The 25,439-nt window shown below is 41.2% G+C and overlaps 1 protein-coding gene and 1 long non-coding RNA gene across 7 annotated transcripts in view; one reads left to right on the forward strand and one right to left on the reverse strand.

The window, feature by feature from the left end:
- LOC140205217 (uncharacterized) overlaps window positions 1-10,347 on the reverse strand; it is a 38,875-nt gene extending 28,528 nt beyond the window's left edge. For 5 of the 6 annotated variants that reach the window (XR_011887786.1, XR_011887784.1, XR_011887787.1 and 2 more), the window contains exons 1-2: window positions 9,912-10,347; window positions 9,409-9,776 (exon numbers count right to left, since the gene is read on the reverse strand). This is a non-coding gene — a long non-coding RNA (uncharacterized lncRNA). Of the gene's footprint in view, window positions 1-9,401; window positions 9,777-9,911 lie in introns of all 6 variants that reach the window. The other variant, XR_011887785.1, reaches the window with a different exon arrangement.
- swap70b (switching B cell complex subunit SWAP70b) overlaps window positions 9,488-25,439 on the forward strand; it is a 121,260-nt gene continuing 105,308 nt past the window's right edge. Inside the window, exon 1 of the mRNA XM_072272616.1 lies at window positions 9,488-9,677. Within this exon, the coding sequence (XP_072128717.1) occupies window positions 9,582-9,677 (96 nt within the window). The 5' untranslated portion in view covers window positions 9,488-9,581. The remainder of the gene's footprint in view (window positions 9,678-25,439) is intronic.

Raw genomic sequence — 25,439 nt, forward strand, 5'->3', positions numbered from 1 at the left:
TAAATTCCAGTAACATAGGTACAAATCTGAAATGGGCGGTACGTACAGGAATGAAAGTGTTGTACTATTAACCTCCACTTTAAATATACTCAATGACTTGGCCTCCACAGCCGTCCGTAGTAATGAATTCCACTGTTTCCCTACCCTCTGGCTAAATGAATTCCCTCTCATCTCTGTTCTAAGTGGATGTTCCTCTATTCTGAAGCTGTGCTTTCCAGTCCTTGACTCCTCCACTACAGGAAACATCATGTCCACACTATCATGGCTTTTCAATACTTGATAGGTTTCAATGAGGTTCCCCTTCATTCTTCTGAACTCTAGTGAGTATGGGCCCAGTCATCAAACACTCCTCATATGTTAACCCATTCATTACCAAAATCATTCTCATGAACTTCCTCTTGACCCTCTCCAATGTAAGCACATTTTTCTTAGATAAGAGTATTGCTCACAATACTCCAAGTGTAGTCTAACCAATGCCTTAAAGAGCCTCAGCATCACATCCTTGCTCTTATATTCTGTTCTCTTGAAATGAATGCTAATATTGCGTTTGCCTTCCTTACCACCTACTCAACCTTCAAATTAACCTTTAGAGAGTCCTGCACAAAGACTTCCAAGTCCATTTACACCTCTGAGTTTTGAATTTTCTCCCCATTTAGAAAGTAGTCTATGCCTTTATTCCTTCTACCAAAGTATTATTTATCTTAAATTTCCCTCCACTACATTCTGTCTGCCACTTCTTTGCACAGCCTCTGAATCTATCCAAGTCCTTCTACAGACTTCCTGATTCCTCAACACTACAGTGCCTATAAAAACTATTCACCCCCCTTGGAAATTTTCACGTTTTATTGTTTTACAACATTGAATCACAGTGGATTTAATTTGGCTTTCTTGACACTGATCAACAGAACAAGACTCATATCAAAGTGAAAACAGATCTCTACAAAGTGATCTAAATTAATTATAAATATAAACACAAAATAGTTGATTGCATAAGTATTCACTCCCCTCAAGTTATTATTTAGTAGATGCACCTTTGGCTGCAAATTACACTAGTCAACGGCAACCAATCAGAATATACCCTCTTTGTTCCCACTCTTTGCCTCCTGCCAGTCAGCCAATCTTCTATCCTTGCTCCTTCCTGCAATACCATGCCAGTTTAAGATGGCACTGATGAAGCACAGTGATGACTTGCTGGCAGCAAACAAAACTACTAATTACTTTATTAATCACCCTTTTGCTCAAACACGATCGCAGCAATCGATTTCCTTTTCAGAGTTGAGCTCTTGAACTGCCTGCACAACTTGGCATTTTTGCGGTGTGAACTGAAGTCCGGAAGGTGCAGGACAATTGCTGCATGACGTTTATGGCAGAAACGCAGTGGTGTGACCTGGGTCTGAGAGCGGGGAATGAGCCAATGTTTGGGCCTTGCTGGAGCGGACTTGGAGGCAATTCGAAGTGGAGAACCTGAGATGAGGCAGAGTTGAGGTGGTGGGAGCTTATGTTTGACTGATTTAACCACTGGACCCGATTGGAAAGGTCGGGTACGAGCTGAATCGAGGCAGTGTGTCCCTGGCCTGAGAGCATATCAAAGTGGCAGGGCCTGAGTCCGAGAGCGAGGAACGACCCACTGCTTGGCCGATTTAAGCAGGTCTGGAGAAGAGGGACAGGCTGGTGGTCAGCTCGCTGCTTGTGAGGTTTAGAACTGAGATTATGGACCTGCATCGAATGAGCTCCTAGACCGGCTGCAGGGAAGACTAGCTTTGTGGCTGTAAACTCACTTTTGTGAACTTTAGTTCTGAATGTTATTTGCTTACTTTTATTGTTTGTATGATTAGTTTTTTTTCCCTGAACATTGGGTGTATCCTAATCGTTTTTTATGGGCTTTATTAGATTTCTTTGTTTTATGGCTGTCTGTAAGGAAATGAATCTCAGGGTTACGTACATAACTTGATAATAAATATACTTTGAACTTTGAAAATCCAAGTAAACAATATCCACTGACTCTCAAGCAACACACATCAAAGTTGCTGGTGAACGCAGCAGGCCAGGCAGCATCTGTAGGAAGAGGTGCAGTCGACGTTTCAGGCCGAGACCCTTCGTCAGGACTAACTGAAGGAAGAGTGAGTAAGGGATTTGAAAGTTGGAGGGGGAGGGGGAGATCCAAAATGATAGGAGAAGACAGGAGGGGGAGGGATAGAGCCAAGAGCTGGACAGGTGATAGGCAAAAGGGGATACGAGAGGATCATGGGACAGGAGGTCCGAGAAGAAAGACAAGGGGGGGGACCCAGAGGATGGGCAAGAGGTATATTCAGAGGGACAGAGGGAGAAAAGGAGAGTGAGAGAAAGAATGTGTGCATAAAAATGAGTAACAGATGGGGTACGAGGGGGAGGTGGGGCCTTAGCGGAAGTTAGAGAAGTCGATGTTCATGCCATCAGGTTGGAGGCTACCCAGACGGAATATAAGGTGTTGTTCCTCCAACCTGAGTGTGGCTTCATCTTTACAGTAGAGGAGGCCGTGGAGGGACATGTCAGAATGGGAATGGGATGTGGAATTAAAATGTGTGGCCACTGGGAGATCCTGCTTTCTCTGGCGGACAGAGCGTAGATGTTCAGCAAAGCGGTCTCCCAGTCTGCGTCGGGTCTCGCCAATATATAAAAGGCCACATTGGGAGCACCGGACGCAGTATATCACCCTAGTCGACTCACAGGTGAAGTGTTGCCTCACCTGGAAGGACTGTTTGGGGCCCTGAATGGTGGTAAGGGAGGAAGTGTAAGGGCATGTGTAGCACTTGTTCCGCTTACACGGATAAGTGCCAGGAGGGAGATCAGTGGGGAGGGATGGGGAGGACGAATGGACAAGGGAGTTGTGTAGGGAGCGATCCCTGCGGAATGCAGAGAGAGGGGGGGAGGGAAAGATGTGCTTAGTGGTGGGATCCCGTTGGAGGTGACTCTCATTTGTCTATCCTGCCTGTTATTTCCTTAAAGAATTCCAACAGATTTGTCAGGCAATTTCCCCTGAAGGAAATCATGCCGACTTTGGCTAACTTTATAATGCACCTCCAATTACCCTGAAATTCATCCTTGATTAAAGACTCCAACATCTTCCCAAACACTGAAGCCAGGATAACTGGCCTATAATTTCCCTTCTTCTATTTCCCTCCCTTCTTAAAGACTGGAGCGACATTTGTAATTTTCTTGTCCCTCAGAATCATTTCAGCATCTAGTGATTCTTGAAAGATCCTTTCTAATGCCTCCACAATCTCTTCAGCTACCTCTTTCAGAACTCTGGGGTGTATTTCATCAGGTCCAGCTGACTTATCTACCTTCCGAACTTTCAGCTTCCTAAGCACCGTCTCCTTATTAATAGCAGCTACAATTACTTCTGCCCCAACACACTCAAATTTCTGGCATGTTGCTAGTGCCTTCCAGAGTGAAGTCTGGGAAAAATGCTTATTCAGTTCATCTTCTATTTCTTTGTTCCCCATTACTACCTCTCCAGCATCATTTTCCAGCGGTTCAATACCCACTATTGCCTCTCTTGTACTTGATGCATCTGATAAAACTTCTGATATCCTCTTTGATATTATTGGTTAGCTTACTTTCACTTTTCGTCTTTTCTTTCCTTATGGTCCTTTTAAAAATTTGCCTTCTGTTGGTTTTTAAAAGCTTCCCAATCCTCTAACTTCCCACTAATTTTTGCTCTATTATATGCCCTCTCTTTTGCTTTTATGGTGACTTTGATTTCCCTTGTCAGCCATGGTTGCCTCATCCTCCCTTTACAATACAGTACTTCTTCAAATTTGGGATGTATCTATCCTGCATCTTCCGAATTGCTCCCAGAAACTCCAGCTGTTGTTGTTCTGCCATTATCCCTGCTAGTGTCCTCTTTCATTTGACTTTGGCCAGCTCTTCTCTCATGCCTCTGTAATTCCCTTTATTCCGCTGTAATACTGATGCATCTTACTTTATTTTTTCCTTCTCAAACTGCATGGTAAATTCTATGATATTATGATCACTGACTCCTTAGGGTTCCTTTACCTTGAGCTCCCCAATCAAATATTTTTCATTACACAAAACCCAATCCAGAATTGCCTTTCCCCTTGTGGGCTCAACCACAAACTGCTCTAAAAAGCCATCTTGCAGGCATTCTACAAATTCCCTTTCTTGGGATCCAGCACCAACCTGATTTTCCCCAATTTACTTGCATATTGAAATTCCCCATGACTATCATAACATTACCCTGATTACATGCCTTATCTATTTACCTTTGAAATTTATACCCTGGCTACTGTCCAGGGGCCTGTATACAAGTTCCATCAGTGTCTTTTTACCCTTGCAGTTTTTTGACTCTATACACAAAGATTCTACATGTTCTGATCCAATGTCTAAGGATTTGATTTCTATTTTTAGCAACAGAGCCACTCCAGCCCCTCTGCCTACCTGCCTGTCCTTTCGATACAAGGTGTATCCTTGGATGTTAAGCTCCCATTTCAGCCACGGGTCAGTGATGTCTACAACGTCACACCTGCCAATCTCTAACTGCACTACAAGATCATCTCCCTTAATCCAAGTACTGTGTGCATTCAAATATAAGATGTCCAGTCCTGTATTCATCACCCTTTTCAATTTTGCCCCCATGTTACAAAACAACTCATCCACTGATTGCAATTTTGCCCTATCATCTGCCTGTCCATCCTCTCAGTCTCACTATGCAGAGCATCAAATTGTATACCAACTACTGTTCCTGCTAAGCTGCACATGTGTATAGTTTGCGGAGTGGTAGAAATGGTCCTATGCACATTGCCTTTGTCGCTGTGCGGTGGTAATTTTCTTTTATATAATGCTAATATAATTTTGAAATTATGCTAGAACAATTTTGAAAGCTATGTTATTATAATTCTGAACTACTCTGTGTTAATGAATATAATCCATAAATTTTCTAAATAATAAACGTACCACAGCCTTTGCTTTGAAATGTTTTAGAGCTATAATGCATTGTCAGTGTTTCAAGATACAACTGTTAAAAATTGTAACAATAAACACAGAATGGAAGTCAGTAGATGCCATCTATTTAAAGTGCCACGCAGTTTACAGGCCGTGTCAAAATTTCCGACTGAGAGCAATGGTTGGTCTGCACAGCTGAAAAAACAATAGAGGGAATGTTGATACCAACTGTCCCATCTTTAGCCCTATTACTCCTGTTCCCATTCCCCTGTTAAAGTTTAAACCCTAACGCAGGACATTCATTATATCACACCTACAGGATACATTTTATATCAGCATGACTTCATTTTTTTCTTTTGCATACATTCCACCAGATTTAAATCCAAGAGATTTTGTTTATGGACATGTTCTTGTCTGTCACCATACAGTGATAGAAATTTCTCCACTGTCTCCTTTCCCCATTGGGTTTGCAGTAACTGCATCACATTATATTGCAGCCCTCAGTGTGTATGTCAGCACTCTGGAATGCAATCTGTTGCAGGTAGCTTGCTGCACAGGAAGACCAGCAAATTTTGGATGTAGCGGAATGCTGTACATGGATTATTATTGAGATGATGTTCCAACAGCAGCTGATTTTTGCCTCAGTGTGTGCCTGTAACCCAGTCCTGTGATATGCAGCTGTATGTGATGACCACTTGCATTGCTTCCCCAATCTCTCCAGAAGGAAATGGATCAGAGTGTTATCTCCACAGAAACCACCTGCACAGAAAGAGTCCAGCTGTGCAAAAGGATTTAACTGGGACAGTTCCCTTCCTCACCAATCCAAGCCAGGTCTTGATGCTTGTTTGTAGATTTCGGTGACCAGCCAATTAATGAAAATTTAAAATAAAACAGCTGATGCTGGAATAAAATCAGAAAATAATGGAAATGCTCAGCAAGTCAGACCACAGTGTTAAGAGACAAAGAGACAGCAGAGCAGACTTAGAAACATAGAAAACAGGTGCAGGAGTAGGCCCTTCGGCCCTTCGAGCCTGCACCGCCATTCAGTATGATCATGGCTGATCATCCAACTCAGAACCCTGTACCAGCCTTCCCTCCATCCCCCTGATCCCTTTAGCCACAAGGGCCTTATCTAACTCTCTCTTAAATATAGCCAGCGAACTGGCCTCAACTGTTTCCTGTGGCAGAGAATTCCACAGATTCACCACTCTCTGTGCGAAGAAGTTTTTCCTCATCTCGGTCCTAAAAGGCTTCCCCTTTATCCTTAAACTGTGACCCCTCGTTCTGGACTTACCCAACATCGGGAACAATCTTCCTGCATCTAGCCTGTCCAATCCCTTTAGAATTTTATACGTTTCAATAAGATCCCCCCTCAATCTTTTAATTTCCAGCGAGTATAAGCCCAGTTGATCCAGTCTTTCATCATATGAAAGTCCTGCCATCCCAGGAATCAATCTGGTGAACCTTCTTTGTACTCCCTCTATGGCAAGAATATCTTTCCTCAGATTAGGGGACCAAAACTGCACATAATACTCTAGCTGTGGTCTCACCAAGGCCTTATACAACTGCAGTAGTACCTCCCTGCTCCTGTACTCGGATTCTCTTGCTATGAATGTCAGCATTCCATTCACCTTTTTCACTGCCTGCTGTACCTGCATGCCCACTTTCAATGACTGGTGTACAATGACACCCAGGTCTCGTTGCACCTCCCCTTTTCCTAATCGGCCACGATTCAGATAATAATCTGTTTTGCTGTTCTTGCCACCAAAGTGGATAACCTCACATTTATCCACATTAAATTGCATCTGCCATGAATTTGCCCACTCACCTAACCTATCCAAGTCACCCTGCATCCTCTTAGCATCCTCCTCACAGCTAACACTGCCGCCCAGCTTCGTGTCATCTGCAAACTTGGAGATGCTGCATTTAATTCCCTCATCTAAGTCATTAATATATATTGTAAACAACTGGGGTCCCAGCACTGAACCTTGTGGTACCCCTCTAGTCACTGCCTGCCATTCTGAAAAGGTCCTGTTTATTCCCACTCTTTGCTCCGTCTGCCAACCAATTTTCTATCTACATCAGTACCATACCGCCAATACAGTGTGCTTTAAGTTTGCACACTAATCCCTTGTGTGGGACCTTGTCAAAAGCCTTTTGAAAATCCAAATATACCACATCCACTGGTTCTCCCCTATCCACTCTACTAGTTACATCCTCAAAAAAATTCTTTGAGATTTGTCAGACATGATTTTCCTTTCACAAATCCATTCTGATTTTGTCCGATGATTTCACCGCTTTCCAAATGTGCTGTTATCACATCTTTGATAACTGACTCTAGCATTTTCCCCACCACCAATGTTAGGCTAACCGGTCTATAATTCCCCAGTTTCTCTCTCTCTCCTTTTTTAAAAAGCGGGGTTACATTAGCCACCCTCCAATCCTCAGGAACTAATCCAGAATCTAAAGAGTTTTGAAAAATTATCACTTAGTGCATCCACTATTTCTTGGGCTACTTCCTTAAACACTCTGGGATGCAGACCATCTGGCCCTGGGGATTTATCTGCCTTTAACACCTAACACCACTTCCCTACTAACATATATTTCCCTCAGTTCCTCCATCTCACTAGACCCTCGGTCCCCTACTATTTCCGGAAGATTATTTATGTCCTCCTTAGTGAAGCCAGAACCAAAGTAGTTATTCAATTGGTCTGCCATGTCCTTGTTCCCCATGATCAATTCACCTGTTTCTGACTGTAAGGGACCTACATTTGTCTTAACCAATCTTTTTCTTTTCACATATCTATAAAAGATTTTACAGTTTTTTTGTTCCCTACCAGCTTTCTCTCATAATCTTTTTTCCCTTTCCTAATTAAGGCCTTTGTCCTCCTCTGCTGGACTCTGAATTTCTCCCAGCCCTCAGGTGTGCTGCTTTTTCTGGCTAATTTGTATGTTTCTTCTTTGGAATTGATACTATCTCTAATTTCCCTTGTCAGCCACAGGTGCACTACCTTCCCTGGTTTATTCTTTTGCCAAACTGGGATGAATAACTGTTGTAGTTCATCCATGCGATCTTTAAATGCTTGCCATTGCATATCCACCATCAACCCTTTAAATATCATTTGCCAGTCTATCTTAGCTAATTCACGTCTCATACCTTCAAAGTTACCCTTCTTTAAGTTCAGAACCTTTGTTTCTGAATTAACTATGTCACTCTCCATCTTAATGAAAAATTCCACCATATTATGGTCACTCTTACCCAAGGGGTCTCACACGACAAGATTGCTAACTAACCCTTCCTCATTGCACAATACCCAGTCTAGAATGGCCTGCTCTCTAGTTCCTTGACATGTTGGTTCAGAAAACTATCCCGCATACATTCCAAGAAATCCTCTTCCTCAGCACTCTCACCAATTTGGTTCACCCAATCTAGATGTAGATTGAAGTCACCCATTATAACTGCTGTTCCTTTATTGCACGCATTTCTAATTTCCTGTTTAATGCCATCCCCAACCTCACTACTACTGTTAGGTGGCCTGTACACAACTCCCACCAGCGTTTTCTGCCCTTTAGTGTAATGCAGCTCTACCCATATCGATTCCACATCCTCCCGGCTAATGTCCTTCCTTTCTATTGCGTTAATCTCCTCTCTAACCAGCAATGCTACCCCTCCTTTTCTTTCATGTCTATCCCTCCTGAATATTGAATATCCTTGAATGTTGAGCTCCTATCCTTGGTCACCCTGGAGCCATGTCGCTGTGATCCCAACTATATCATATTCATTAATAACTATCTGCACTTTCAATTCATTCACCTTGTTACAAATGCTCCTTGCATTGACACACAAAGCCTTCAGGCTCGCTTTTACAACACTCTTAGCCCTTATACAATTATGTTGAAAAGTGGCCCTTTTTGATTTTTGCCCTGGATTTGCCTGCCTGCCACTTTTACTTTTCACCTTACTACTTTTTGCTTCTACCCTCATTTTACACCCCTGTCTCTCTGTACTTGTTCCCATCCCTCTGCAACATTAGTTTAAATCCTCCTGAACAACGGTAGCAAACGCTCCTCCTAGGACATTGGTTCCAGTCTAGCCCAGGGGGAGCGTTAATGGGCTGAATGGCCTAATTCTGCCCCTAGGTCTTATGACTAACAAAGGTGAACCAAGGGTCATGGAACTGTAACGATTATTCGTTTTTCGTCCCACAGATGAGGCCTGGCCTGCTGAATATTTCAGAATCAGATATGGTAACATATGAAGTAAAGTTGTTTTCCGACAGTGGTACAGGCAAAGACATAAATTAATATAAATTACAAAACTAAAGAGATAGTGCAAAAAATAACGTGGACCTTTCAGAAATTTGATGGCATTTGTTATTAATTTTTTCCCTTATAATTTTGACGATCTTACTGGGGAACTATCCAACAGAGTCTGCCACAAGGACCCGGAGCCCTACCTATCACCTTGTGCAAGGGGTGGAATTCCGGGCTCTGGCCGCCTGGCGGTGGGAGCAGCGAGTCGAGTCGAGAGTCCCCGCAGGAATGCGTGAGAGGCGCCGTGCCTCTGACTGAGACTGACGTGCGGAAGAGGCAGGTCACGGCACTCGGAGCGAAACCCGACTAACTGGGAGGCAGCGATGGCGCTTCGAGACGAGTTGTTGAAAGTTATCTGGCATGCGTTCACGGCCCTGGACGTCGACAAATGCGGCAAGGTGTCGAAGTCTCAGCTGAAGGTGAATTTGCGCTCCGTTTTTGTCGTGTCTCCCACTGGGCGGGCAGCTCAATGTACCCCGACTGTTTCTGCCCCACCTGCAGGCACTCCTCCTGTGGTTCTGTGGGATAAAAGGGATTCGAAACAGAAAATAATTAAAATTCTTCAATTAATTGATCAGTATGATATTACTTTGTGAAATTGGAACATTTTAGTTCTAGTTAAATGTGATCCGAAATCAAATGTAGGAACTAACGTTAGCTATTTTGACTGTCGATTCACCAACTGGGTTGTTTCGATAAAATTCAGCTGATTAACTTCGGCCAAGGGAAACCTGTTGGTGTTTTGATCTTGCCTGCATGCCCACGTCGGTATTCCGTTGTGATTTGAGGGACGGCCGGGGTTCCGGGAGTCGGTCACCTGCTCAGCCGCGCTGCCGCTGCTTTTATTTAAGACTTCCAGAATTTGTATGTGTTTGGATTTGTGTGCGCGCTGATGGATACTTTAAATTGCCGACAGGGGGTTTGACATAACTTTTGGATAAATCTCAAGGTTGCAGTGAGACTGCCCGTTGGAGCGTAATTTTTGCTCTGATTTTACACCGGGAACCTGTGTTATCTTACACCGGGAACTTCTGTATTCGAGACATAACTAACAATATACAGTGTAAAAGTTTTATTGCCATGGCTGAATATCTGTGCTCGTTTACGCTGTGAATCGAGTCCCACGCCCGAGTACATATTGGCCCACCACAGTGACTCTGCCTCCTAGCAACCACACACACGAATCTCCCCCACTTCCGCGGGTTAAATGCTTCTTTTTCTGATTGCCACTTCCACAAATGTTTAACGATTTGCGGTTACGTAGCTTGAAAATATAACTTTACTCTTAAGGCTAATGTGGAATACGTTTGTTGCTTGTTTTGGACCACAACCGTATTTGTCAATTTTTAATGAGATTAATAGAAATTTAACATAAGAAAAGAAGTCTGTCGCCTTCTGAACCTGCCTGATATAAAGTACGATCTGATCACTGGTGTCATCTCCACTTTCTGTCTTGTTTTCTCCTATTTAATTTCAATATACTTAATTACTTGGTATCTACAATTCTTTGGTAGAGGGAATTCTCAAGATCCAGAACATTGCTTCCTTCATCCTGGGAAGCAATCCTTTGGGATCTATTTTGCACGACCTCCAAGTCAAATATATCCTTGTTTGAATAATCAAAGACCACCTTGGGAGGCCTCTTCAAAGCCTATGGGCATTTGCAGAAGCACTCTCTCCATCTCCTTCAATAAAGAACAATCTAGTTGAAAATAGATTTTGCCACACGTCCTCATGAATAGTCATAATTTTGGTTGTAATTTTGTGATCACGCCTATCAATGGAAACTCACAATTTTCCTGTTAGACGTATCCATTGTTTTGCTGCGATGTATATTCTAGACCACTTGCAACAGTGGTGAAGTATGAGATATATAATCCCAGCTCTGTCAAATAGTATGTTCTGTAACTAAATTTAGGCTATATAATAGCTATAACCAATTCAGTGACTCGGACAGTCCCTGTTTGTGATGAATGAGTCAATATCTTAATGTCTCTGTGGCTATACTTGGTATTGACATCACAGGAATCAGGTTTATCATTATCACTGATGTATGTAATGAAATTTGTTGTTTCCTGGCAGCAGTACAGCACAAGGCAAAACAATTACTGTAAGTTAGAATAGAAATAAATAGTGTGAAAAAGAATAATGACATAGTGTTCATGGATCATTCATAAATCTGATGGCAGAGGGGGCAGAAGCTGTTCCTAAGACATTTGAGTGTGTGTCTTTAGGCTCCTGTACCACCTCCCTGATATTTGTAATGAGATGATGACATTTCCTGAATGGTGAGGGTCCTTAATTATGGATACTGCCATCTTGAAGCACCGCCTTTTGAAGATGCCCTCTGGTGGGGAGGCTTGTGCCCATGATGGAGTTGGCAGAGTCTGCAGCCTCTCTTGATGCATCGCTGCCTGGTGTGAAGGCTCCAATGCATACCTGGCAGTGATGCAACTCGTCATAGTGTTCTCTACGGTACATATGTTTTTTTAAAAAATCCTCCTGGAGTCTTTGATGATACACCAAATCTCAAATTCTCAATGAATAAGAAGGGATATAAATAGCCAGATTTCCTCAGTGACCATTGCAGTGATAAGGCACTCATCAATGTTGAGGGGTGGGCTTATCTGAGATGTGTCATGCAGCAAAATTGTCAAACTTACTACGGGGTCTTGACTTGCATCTGAAGTATCATGGCTATAGGTTCCCTTCGAGGGGTTAATTGCTTTCCATATGAAAATGAGTGGAGGATCGTCTGTTCGCTAACTAAATGATGGAGTGATTTACTCATTATCCTGTACTATTAGACATGTTTAATCTCCAACAAAACCCAATAATAAACAGCTGATGATGGTGAAGGCAATTGTGCAAAGTTTTGATACATACAGAATTGATTTGCTCATTTTTGTTATCCAGCTAGTAATTTGTTTTTGTTCAATTTGTATCCTCAGTTAATAGATATTCTATTATTGAAGCAATTAGGGATTTATTGAGCCTTGTCTGTTGATAGAATGTGAGGAGATGTATTGATTTTACCTGGAGAGAAGTACCTTGAGACTTTTGGTGTAATGACGTTGAGGGGTTTTTACTGTGTTTGTACTATAGGAATATTGTAACAAAGCAGAAAAATGTTGGAAATATTCAGCAGAGATGGTGATTGTTCACCTGAAATGATAACTGTCTTTCTTGGTGTAGTTTCTGCCAGACCTGCTGAGTATTTTCAATATTTACTGATTTGTTTCAGATTGCCTGCATTGACGGCATTTTACTTTTGGGTGTGTAAATACAGTGTACTGAAGATCTTTTCCGTGCACTTCCAATCCATATTTTTAAAGAAATGATACTGCAACAATGGAAACATTCTGCTCTTGCATCCAAATATCCTTTCAAGTGTGAGCCTTGACTTGAGTGCCAACAACCATAGATCTTAGAACCATTACACAATGCATTCATAAATCTTAATTGGCCTCCATTTTAAGAGAGTGCCAGCACACATTATTTGAAGTTAGTTTGCTTCGGGTTAGCAGCAAGTATAACTGTATGCATTGTAAACAGGAAGGAAGAGGGGCTAGGGTTAAGAAATCCAATAGTTTTTGCTTCAGATTTCAAGAGGGTTGGAAGTGAAATACCTCAAAGGCATAATATGGATTTGGAGAGGGAAATATTTTAGGAGAGTATAACAGGATGGATAAGATTTTTATGGGGTGAAGGGAGAAATACTCAGAAGCTAATCAAATGGCCAAGCAGGTGGAAGATGCAGGCTAAAATGGAAACGTCTGTCTTATATTTTGAGAAAGATAAAATGGAAAGCATAAACTTGATTTATACTAAGTTTAAAAAAATTACTTAAAAAATTTCCAAGAGTAAGGCAAGACTGACTCAATAAGTAGAGGCTCGTTTATTTGTTATGTGCCATGTTGTATGATGTGGACATTCATGGCCTTTCCATGACCATGATTGTTCTTGGCAAATTTTTCTACAAAAGTTCTTTACCATTGCCACCTTCTGGGCAGTGTCTTTACAAGATGGGTGACCCCAGCCATTATCAATACTCTTTAGAGATTGTCTGCCTGGCATCAGTGGTCGCATAACTAGGACTTATGGTATGCACCGGCTGCTCGTACGACCATCCGCCACCTGCTCCCATGGCTTCACGTGACCCTGGTCGGGGGGCTAAGCAGGTGCTACACCTTGCCCAAGGGTGACCTGCAGGCTAGCAGAGGGAAGGAGCACCTTACACCTCCTTTGGTAGAGCTGTATCTTCACCCTGCCACACTATAAATAGAGGAACAGAACACAAAAAAAAGTCAAAAAAATGAAGGCAGTGTTTAGGTCAGTGACTGTTGATTTCAGAAGTCCATTACATAAAAGACTTTGAAACTATGGACAATACATAATAATAGAACTGTTATAGTTGAGACCAATGGACAGTTTTCCATATTAATCCCATCACTTGGCACTCGGTCCATTGCTTTCTCTGCCTAAGCAACTCAGCTTCAACCATTCTCTCAGACTAAGCATTCCAGGTACTTGACATTCTCTGGATTAAGATAGTTCCCTTCATATCCTCTCTAAATTTCTTCTCCTTTTCCCTAAATCTACGTCCTCTAGTTTTATCTACATCTGTTACAGGGAAAAGTTTCCTTATCTATACCCCTCATAATTTTATATTCCTCAGCCATGTTCTCTCTAGGCCTTCTCTGCCCCAGGGGGAATGGACTTCGTATTTCAAGTGCTTCCTCATAATTTGAAGTGTTCCATCCCAGACAATATCCTGGCCAGTTTCCTCGGCACCCTCCCCGACACTAACGCAACCTTTTTATACCTGGTGTCTAGGACTACACGCACTAGTCGAGATGATGCACGGTGCTGATTCAGCAGTATGATGCCAGGATAGGAGGTGTGTTCATGAGACAAGTCTCGATGGTTTAGACTTACTTTCATTGGAAGAAAAGCTGTGGTGCTCTGACTGTTTCTAAATGTAAGAACTGTTTAGAAGGACGAGTAAGAATCATGTTGTCCTTTATATTTCAAGAACAGAAATGGGTAAAGATATGAGAACAAAATTGGTTTTGCGTTGTGTGGCTCAAATTGACAGAGTTGTTGGGCTTAATGTAAATGCCTTTGTTTGCATTGCATCTTGTGCAACGAATGAATGTTCAACACAACACCATTGTTTAGGCGTGATTCAGAGCTGGATTTGTTTCTGTTCTGCTGGTGATTTTCACACGTAAATCAGTAAGGTTGGACATCACTGTACTTCAGCTGTAATTAAATGCTCATGCCAGCCTCTGCTGGTGCTCACCGACTGACTGTGTGCCATCAACAATTGTAGGTGCTCGCCTAGCATGACATGCAAATCTACAGCCTCCAACCCCAGAAGTACCAGGGCAGGATCTTTTTCTAAGTCATATGCTGTCATGATTTGGAAATATTTCTGTTCCTTCATGATTATTTGGATCTAAATCTTGTAACTCAAGTCTTGCTCTGGCTCAAAAAGGCATGGCACCACCAACATCTGGGGAACAGTTAGGGTTGGACAATAACTCTCACCTTCCCATTGACACCCAGATGCTGAAGAATGGTGAACAAATTAAAAGAAAATCCTATCCTGAGACTTGGTACAAATGCTTCTAGAATGATTAACAGAATTTTGATCCAGATCTGGAGGACTGTATTCATTATTTTTTAAAATTACCTTGGTAAGCTAATAAAGAGAATAATATTTCTTACCAGTGATCTTGGCAGAAATGGGATTATATGAGGAAAACATTAATGTTTAAAAAAATTGAGACAATAAATTCATATACGTTTAGAAATCCTGTCACATAACACTGCCAATGCATCCTACTTATTTAACCTGAAAACACTTTCACTTTGAGTGAAGATTGAAATAGAAAAGTGCGACATACCATTAAGAACTTAGTTTTGGGAACTGATTTGATGCTGTAATCTGATGTAACATATATTGGGAACTAGCATTTCAGTAGAAATGGAATGGTGAAGTAACAGTAGTTAAGGTCATAAATCAAATAACCTCATCACCTAGATTCCATAGTCATTTCCAAAGTGTCATTCTAAAGTTATCTTGAAATTTAAAAATAAATTTTACCTCAAGGTTCTTTAAAAATATTGAAATGAGAAGATATATTCTAATTCACTCTTTATAATTGTTAGACCATAAGACATAGGTGCAGAATTAGGCCATTCAGCCCATCGTTGTTACTTACTCTCAGATTCCACAGACATCAGCAGAGAGGTTTTCTGAATCTGGTTTTGAAAAATTGTAAATTGTCAGGATTTATCACAGAAACAGACTTAGCAGGCCATTGCTGGTGTTTATGAGTTGCAAGCTTCCTTCAGCCTTGCTCTACCTCCTTGGGTAGAAATAATAACTAAGTCATTAAAGAGGAAGTAATGACTTATTTCCTCAAGCTTTATTTTTGTTTGCTACACTTAAAGGAGAAGATTTTGGAGCTGTGTATAGCTTTTTGTGTTTTTAATGTAAATCTTTCCTAATTCATACACCAGGGATGTACGCACCGTGACACTTTTTAAAACAAGTTATTAAAAAAAAATCAAAAGTTTAAAGAAAGTACTAAATAAACATTGAAATGGACCTTCATGTTTGAATTATGCTAATACATACGAGTAATATGCATTATTACTACTCTCTGCTTACAGCTATTGCCACTGGCTAGCCTTCTTAATAGAGGGTGAAAAGAGGAGCCCAGTGTGTAAGCCTCCTCCCGCCAGTACAGAGCCTCTCCACCACCAAGACCACACACGGAAACTGGGTATCTTACGGTCCTAGGCTAAACTGCAGGGGATCTTGGAGCAGCAGTGGGCCCCAGAGATGTGGCGTGTAGGCCCACCACTGTGTGGACACGCCCTGGCGCCCATCAACCACTGTCCCAGCTATGCGCAAATAGCCCCACTGCCTTGTGGTAAGTCTGTTGAGACAAGGCTAAGGGAGCACACCCTGACAGAAAAGCAATGCGCTGGCGGCACGCAATAGGTGGGCCTTAACAGACCAAGGACGCGGCAGCCTCCTGCAGCCAAGATGTGGGACTGGTTGTCCTGGGATCACCCTTGCCACCTGGATTTACCTCATCATAGTGAAGATAGTGCTACTGGGGATGGCGCACCCCCTGTGGCACTTTAAAATCTTCCTTGTGCAGGTCTCCAGCTCTGACCACGGTGAACAAATGTTAAAAATCTATGTGTAATGGTATTCAAATGAAGCTCCATTTTGCATAGTCCTTCACACTGGCCTTGAAAAGCTAGATTGTGGAAAACTTTAACAGGTAGCTTTGGTGGTAGATATTCAAACAACTGATCCATAACACTCAGTGGGAATTTATCGCAATCATAAAGAAGGATTTCCATGTGAAAGGGGCACAATCTGTGGCTCACAAAGGAGGTGAAGGATAATGTTAAGTTGTAAAGTAGGGCATACAAAGTGGCAAGGGCTGGTCGAAGGCCAGAGGACCGGTACATTTATGGGATCCACCAGTAAAAGACTGAAACATGGACAAGAAGGGAGAAAATTGATTTTGGGAGGAAACTTCAAAGGTTTCAAAGGCACATTTAATATCAGAGAAATGTATACAATATACATCCTGAAATGCTTTTTCTTCGCAACCATCCACGAAAACAGAGGAGTGCCCCAAAGAATGAATGACAGTTAAATGTTAGAACCACAAAGCCCCCCCGCAGTTCCCCTCCCTTCCGCGCATAAGCAGCAGCAAAGCAACGAGGCACCCACCACTGAGCACTCAAGCATAAAGGAGAAAGAGGTGTCTCCGTTTCACAGCTGATTTATGATGTTAAAAGTTCCGAGCTCAGTGCCCAAAGATCTCGGTTCTCTGGGCACGCAGCCAGAGCTCTTCTGACTCCCATGACACACCAACTTCCTGCCGGGACACCGACCTTCAATCTGCCCATCTCCAGAGCAATGAGATCCCTGCCCTCCGAAGGTGAGCTAAGCTCTTAGGCTTCGCCCTTGGCATGTGGAATAATGCCTAGTTGTGAAACCCTGAGAGCGGGTCCCATTCCCACAAAGAACCGAAGTCAGCATGCAACTCCAGGTCAGGATCTTCAAAAGAACCCTGTAAAGGAAAAATAGAGATATTAAAGATGGAAATAGAGCTGTTTCAGATGCAAACAAAGGAATCACCTTTTAGCATTATAATAACTAAGCTCTGTCCTCTTGTGTGTAATATCAAAACAGTAAGAACTTCTGTGGATGTATACACAGGGAAAGGTGGCCAAGGCAGATATGGGACTTGTAAAGAACAAAGCTGGTTAGTTAATAACAGAAACAAAGAAATGGCAGGAATGGTAAAAACGTCAATCTTCACTGTAGAGGAAACTGCAAGTATCCCAAAGACAAGATTCAAATAATAGAGAGGAACTTGTAAAAATGCCAATCACATGAGATAAAGTACAGTGATTAAATGGGAGATATCATGGCCAGTACAATTTGGCCCAATTAGCTGAAGTTTCATGGAAATAGTTAAAAATGTATTAAAAAACAAACCATTGAATAACAAATTATGTATTTAAGTGAAATGCAGAAAAATTAGAACACTATCAATACTACCACAGTACCATACAACTATGTTTTAGTTCTTCATAGTTATCGTCAGAGGAATATGCTGTACACTGCTGCATTCTATTGATAGACTATAAATTAACAAAATCAGCGCCGCCACCTGGTGCAGATAATGGACTGCCTTCATACAATGCTTCAATGATTACATCCTTCAAATCTTCATTTTCATTGTAACATTCAAGATGATTATTGATACTTCAAATTACGCATAGGTCCTAACTTGTTGAAGTCAGGAAATTATTTCATTTTCACTCTTGGCCATTTCTGGCATCTCGAAGCCAGAATGCTTGAAGCTGCAGTTAAAAAAACAGTTCTCAATTGGCTTACTGCTTATTTCTCACCAACTATCTGTGACAAAAATCTGTTTTTTGAGCACAAGCACATACAACTGAGTTATTTAAAAACTGTTTGCTCTAAACATGGTGTAGGGTCTAATGCCCACACAAGTGCATGCGACTGATGCTAGATAGAAGCTGTTTTCCATATTTAACTAATTTCTTCCCCCTCCCCCTTCTCTCTTTTTTTCTATTCCCCATACTGGTTCCCCTCTTAACACTTCTAACCTGTCCACCTCCTCCCTCTGATGACCCTCCTCCTTCCCTTTCTCCCATGGTCCACTGTTCTCTCCTATCAGATTCTTTCTTCTTTAGCCCTTACCGTCTTCCACCTATCACCTCTCCTTTTCTTACTTCACCACCACCTCCCCCCGCACCCACATTCCCCCTCATCTGGTTTGACCTATCACCTGCCAGCTTGTAATCCTTTCCCTCCCCCCACCTCCTTATTTTCAGTCCTGGTGAAAGGTCTTGGCCCAAAATGTCAACTGTTTATTTCTCTTCATAGTTTGCTACTTGACTTACTGAGTTCATCCGGCATTTTGTGTTTGTTAAAGATCAAAGTCTGTGTCTTTTTCTAGGGTGATGACTTTCTTTCATCTCTACCCTTTTGAAATCTGCCATCAATAAACTCATTAATAAAAAAATAACTCTTTTGCTCTCCTTTCATTGAGTCTATGACATGACTTAGATGCTATTTTCAAGTTCCTGAAAGTCATGTCATCTCCCAAATCTGTTCTCAGCTTTCCTGCAGTTCCATGTTTAGGATTAAATCTCTGGCTATGACTTTGTTTAGGACGTGATTGAAATAGTCCTAATCTATATCACAGTGATATGAAGTACGACTGACTTTCTGACTTTGTTGAGATACTCAAGCAGTTCCTCATTGACAGTCCGCCTTATTGAGCCAGTGCTTGGTTCATTTCTGGTAGGAGATGAAGAATCTTAATGACTTGTGTTTAGATCTCAATACAGTTACCTCTATAGTGTTTGGCCCTCTGTTTTCTCATTTAAATTATACCTCTGTTTTACAGCATCCAAAGTAACATCCTTGTAATAATGATCAGGGAGGCACAGAGAGAATCTGTAATTACCGACAAGTACCTTTATTGTCTTAACAGAAATACACATGAACTTACACAACCAAATACCTGTGTGCACACCCACTAAGTTTCTCTGACCTTCCATGAACAGTCAAAGAACAGAAAATATAATACCAGTTAAAAAGGAGTTTCTACTGCTGGCCACATGTTCCTTGCAGTCTTCCAAGTAGATGGCGACAGATTTGACCAAGGAAGAATTTTTCCGTTCCCTCATTCTGAGAATCGGGACTTTTGTCAAAGAAAGGAAACAAAAACATGTAGGTTCCTGCCTCTCCATCCTGAAATGAAATTGGATGGGGGAAAAATGATGGAAGGCCTGAGTCCAAAGATAATTGGGAGTCTTGATTAGATGAGCTGGAAAACAGATAGAAAATATGGACTTAAAATGATTTACGATTGAAACTTGAAACTGGGAATAAGAGCAGAAATTGCATGTGTGTGTTACAGGTTTAATTCAATATGATGAGAATAATGTGAAATTGACAACCCCACAACCTCAGGCAACTGGAACTACACCAGAGTCTAGATGTAGTGAGACCCAGTGTAGCACAAAGGGGTATGATCAGGTTTAGGAGATACAGGGGAATTTGTCACTTTGGTACCAGCAAGTGCAGATAATGTTTAATCTAACTGAAATAATGGTGCCTGGATAGTGCTCATCTACAATGAGGCAGTTCTTTTCTTGGGAGGTAACTGAGCAGCAGAGAGTTTAAGCAGTCAAAATTAGAAAAAGGGACTTTTGGAACTGGTGGAATTATGTTATGTGTCAACGTTTGCAATGTCTATGTTTTAGATATAGCAGAATTAGGAAACCAGATATAGTCTCTTCAGCAGAAAATGTGGGATATTACTGGAGAAAATGATCAGAATCAGATACACACTAATGAAATTGGTCAAAGTGCATCACAGGTAACTTTGAATACAGTTAAATTTCTGAAGCTCTTCAAGATACAACAAATTTATTAATTGACTGCATAGATCTCCTTTCTAAGGGAACACATAATGCTGAGATTTGAGCTACGTATACTAGTTGTTTGCTCACCATGATTGGTACAAAGTTATTACAACTTGATGCACATAAAGCACCAAATTAGGTGTCAGATGAGCAACTAAATGAAGGGGTTGGGGAAGAGTGTCCTTGTGTCATATTAGAAGTCTAATATTAACCAACAGAGTTCTGGGTACCTGTGATTACAGTAAAGGAAGGCTTTATGTCAGTGTGGTATTTCATATTCCCCGACATGGAAATACTTTAACCTACTCTTTGGAAGGAGTTCACATTGTGCATTAATATCATGAGAAGACTTGGATATTCTTAAGTAACCTACCAACATGCTATTGTTATGAATGGTCCCGGGAAAGGGATGGATTTACCAAGATGTCATAAAAGGGGAAAACCACTGGTCTTGTCCTGAAGAGATGACAAAAAAAAACTTCTAGATTCTGGTTTCAGTACTCATGAGAATTCTTCATTGTCTATTCTGCCTGTAAATCATGAGCTTTCCTTACAAAATGCATTGGTGGGACAGATATATTATACTAAGGGATGGAAAGAGTGTCCTTTGGAAAGTCACAATGTTGTAATTGGGAGTGTGGTTTTAGATTTAGCTATTGCCTTAGCCAGCAGCAGACAAAGTAATGATGAAGGAGAACTTCAAGATCCAATGCACTGGTCAGTACTTGTGGGATTATGCTGTTACCGAGTTGCCAACTCATTTGGCTGTAGATTGGACATGAGTTGTGAAGGAGGCAAAGGAGATAATCCATCAATAGACTAAACATACAAGAGTTATTAGGACATGTCGATAAAGCAAATGAAATATTGAGTGACTCAGACTGATGGGATAAGTTTTGGATTTGAGGATCAAATGTTCAAGTACATCCATGGGTGAGGATAGTATTGTATGCTGCAGTACTATCAATTTTACGTACCCTGATAATGGTGTTGTTCAATGTGTATCACCTTAGAATGTGGAAGGCTGAGGTTGTGCAAAAGCAAGATGATGATGGTTTTGTAATACAGAGAAGGTGATTGTCTGTAGACAGAGTGTATGAATTTTGTAAGTAAATGGTACCTTTATCTTTGTATAATGTAACTGTTGCTCACCTGCCGGGGGTTCATGGCAGTCTTACCTGTAGTCAGTAGAATAGAGAAGGATAATGATCCTAGGATAAATAGGATCAAGAAGAGGGAGATTTTGGCCAGAAAGAACTACAGTTTACAAATCAGTAAATTCAAATGAATCAAGGACAATGGAAGCAGACAGACCAATTGCCTTTGTCCTTGCCATAAGGAAGGATATGGAGTTGCCATTTTATGAAGAGACTGTGCTGTCTATTTTATGAGCTAAAGTCGCTTCACTTGATCAGTGTTTTAAAGTTGACACACACAATGGGATAAGCGTCTTTTGTCTAAGATTAAACAGGATTGGGAAAAGAAACTTAATTTGACTTTTATGACGGAAGATTGGATGCGGATATTGAAGTTGGTTAACTCTTCTTCAATTTGTGCTAGCCATTCATTGATTCAATTTAAAATTGTACATCGTTATCATTTGACAAAGGAGAGACTTTCTAAAATTTTTCCTAATGTTAATAGTCATTGTGATAGATGTAAAACTGAGATAGCTACACTGACACTTATGTTTTGGTCTTGTTCTATATTGGAACAGTTCTGGAAGTCGGTTTTCTCAACAATTTCTAAAGCACTTAAAAATAATTTACAACCTAATAAATTAGCTGTGCTTTTTGGAATAGTTCCTCTAAATATTCATGGTATTTCTGTGTCTGACCAACATGTTATTACATTTGTTACATTGATAGCTAGGAGGGCCATTTTGTTGAAGTGGAAGGATACAACAGCTCCCACTTCGTCACAATGGTTCTCTCAAGTGATGCTATGTCTTAGTTTGGAGAAAATTAGAAGTCGAAGCTTTGAACCTTTATTTGATTTTGCGAAAAGATGGGGCTCATTTGCTTGTTATTATCATTTGAGTTAATTGATATAATTTTTCCACGATCTAATTGTAAAATCTTTTAGTATATTTTATTTGCTGGCGGTTTGATGTTTATTTTTGTATACGCATGGCTCCAGGGTTGTACACCTAATGGGTTCTCTTTTTTTTCTCACTTTCCTGCTTAGTAGGTTTTTTTTGTTATCACAAAATTTTGTTTTCAATCTTTAAGATGATGGGTTTTTTTTGAGGCATTGTAAGTGCTGTTACTTCAATGTACTCATGTTATTTTTCCTTATATATACAATAAAAAGATTTGAAAAGTAAAGTTGACACAATGATGCCTCAGGTAATCTGCTGAACTACGGATAATTTTCAAATTAGAAAGTTATTTGTGAGGTGTTCTTTGGTTGGATATAGCATGCAGGTTTTTGACTGTTGGGGTCTGAATCTGTTCTGCATGATTCAAGCTGGTTGCTGATTGAGAAAGAAGAGCCATAAATTACCGATTGTCACTTGCTGGGAAGAAGGCAATAAATAGACGCTGGCTTGGAGCGGAGCCAATAGAAAGGTGTTAAAGATCAGGCACGTGATCCACAGCCAATGACACTGGAAGGTAACATTTGAATTGATGAGTATAAAAGCAGACACTTCAAGTGTGCTGGCAGCAGTAACTCTGTAGGAGACCAAATTTCATGGTTGTGAGCTGCCCCACAAATAGGTGGAGGTTCTGTGCCGCCCTGATCATTATTACATCATCACCTTGCAATGACCAACTGGAAAATCCTACTTTATTGTACACCAGGTGCCTTGATGACTCAGTGCATGTTTGTCACCTGGTCCTATTTAACATGAAATTCCCTTAAAGCTACCAAGGGTCATTGCCAGTGAACCATCCCTTGATTACTACTCTCAGGCTGATCCAGAGTATTCGCAGGTTTGACATGCAACACTGAGAGTGCAGAATGATGTTGCTTCCGTTACAAAAATGTGTATTGCGAATCCACGTATCCCACGTGGTCACTGGAGGGACAAGAAGATGGGTGAGGGTCACCTGTTGCTGTAACCCTCAAGCTCCATAACTTGAGCTTAATCCAAGACTCTGTTTTGTTCAGCCAACCTCTCTCTGCTTGTATTGGCTTCCCTTCTACTGACACCTCGAACCTGCAGAATTCCGAGCCTAGTTTTTTTTGGATGTCCATACTTCTTTTCGGCCTGCCTTTGATGTTGTTGCTTTAGTTGCCTTGGCGCTAACCTCTCCCAAAATCTCTCAAAGTTCTAAGTAAAATTTATTATCAGAGTACATCAGATATTCTATATGTCACCACATCCAACCCTGAGATTCTTTTTCTTGTGGGCATATTTAGCAAATCTATAGAACGGTAACTGTAAACAGGATCAATGAACAACAGACTGTACAAATGCAGATAAAAATAAATAGCAAGAGATAATGAGAGCCTGAAATCTAGATAGAAGTGACCTTAAAGTGAAATCGTCAGTTGTGGGAGCACCAGAAATAGAATGAATGTAGTTAACCCTCTTTGTTCAGGAGCCTGATGGTGTGATGCCTGAGGCTCTTGTACCTTCTACTTGATGGCATTAGTGAGAAAAGAGGATGGCCTGGGAGGTGAGTGTCTTTGATGATCGATGCTGCTTTTCTATGGCAACATTTCACATTCCTCCACTTTTGATCTGGATTTAAGATTAAAGCTTTGAACAAGGTTATAGCTGGCTGCTCTTACATCATCTGACACCTTGATGATATTTGCCTGAAGTGACTAGAGACTAATATTGTCATGGTATTAAGACTGGTTTATAAGTCTCAGATTTTGTAATATTACCACAGTGCTTGAGTCTTTAGGCTGTATTCTGTTTTTAAAGTTTTTCTTGCCAAAGTGGATGACCTAAGATTTGCTTGCTTAGTGTTCCTTCCATCTGTCATGTCCTCATCTTTTCATTTAACCTGTCTGTGTGCCACAGAAATTCTTCTGCCTCCTCAACCCATTTTTGTATCATGGTTACACTTGGACATGTTATACTTGTGGCACTCATTCAATATTGATCCGTGGGGCATTTCCTACCAACCAATCTATGGGAGCTGTTCTAGAATTAGCAGACTTTTGGAACATGAAAAACAGTGTATCACTGTGTTCATAGCCACCAGTTTTGAAATTGGCGCAGGTCATCAATTTCTGGAGGTTTATCAGATTTCAGTATTTTCCAAAAACTACTTTCAGCTCCTTACTCATGTTAGATTGGAATTGTATGAAACTTTTTCTGTACCTCTGTGAAAGCAGACGCAAATTTCTCAGGAGTGCAAGTACTTAGTTCCCCGAACATGGTATCACTGGAAGACAGGGTGGTGAAGATGACTTTTGGCACCTTGAACTTCCCCAGTCTAGGCATCGAATACAAAAATTAGGATGTTGCTACACTTGTACAAGACATTGATGAGGATGTATTAGGTTCTGTTTTGGCCACCTTGCCATAGAAACAGCATCATAAAGCTGGAAAGAGTGCAGAGGAGATTTACGAAGTTGTTGTTGGAGAATGAGGGGTGATCTTGTAGAATTGGGTATCAGAAACTTGAGGGCTTGGGTTCAAGCAGAGAGGGGAGAGTTTTAATAAGAACCTGTGGGGCAACTTTATCACCCAGAGAGTGGTTAGTACATGGAACGAGTTGCCAGAGGAAGTGGTTGAGGCATGTACATTAACAATGTTTAAAAGGTTCTTGGGAAGATAAATGGGCAGGAAAGATCTAAAGGGATATCAGAATTAGAATCAGGTTTATTATCACTGCTTATATGAGGTGGAATTTGTTGCTTTGTGACAGCAGTGCCATGCAAAGACAAAATTGCTACAGGTGATATAATAAATAAATGGTGCAAAAACAGCAAGGAGTAACAAGGTTGTGCCCATGGGTTCATGGACTGTTCAGACATCTGCTGGCAGAGGGGAAGAAGCAGCTCCTAAATCACTGATGGTGGGACTTCAGGCTCCTGCCCCTCCTCCCTGATGGTAGAGATGAGAAGAAGGCATGGTGACAGTTCTCAGTGATGGATACTGTCTCTTGAAGATGTCCTCAATGGTGGATATGGGCCAAACATGGGCAAAGTGACCAGCTTAGATGGGAGTCTTTATCAGCATGGACCAATTGGACCATGACTTGTGT

This window comes from Mobula birostris, chromosome 11, assembly GCF_030028105.1.
Source record: "Mobula birostris isolate sMobBir1 chromosome 11, sMobBir1.hap1, whole genome shotgun sequence".
Taxonomy (NCBI): Eukaryota; Metazoa; Chordata; class Chondrichthyes; order Myliobatiformes; family Myliobatidae; genus Mobula; species Mobula birostris.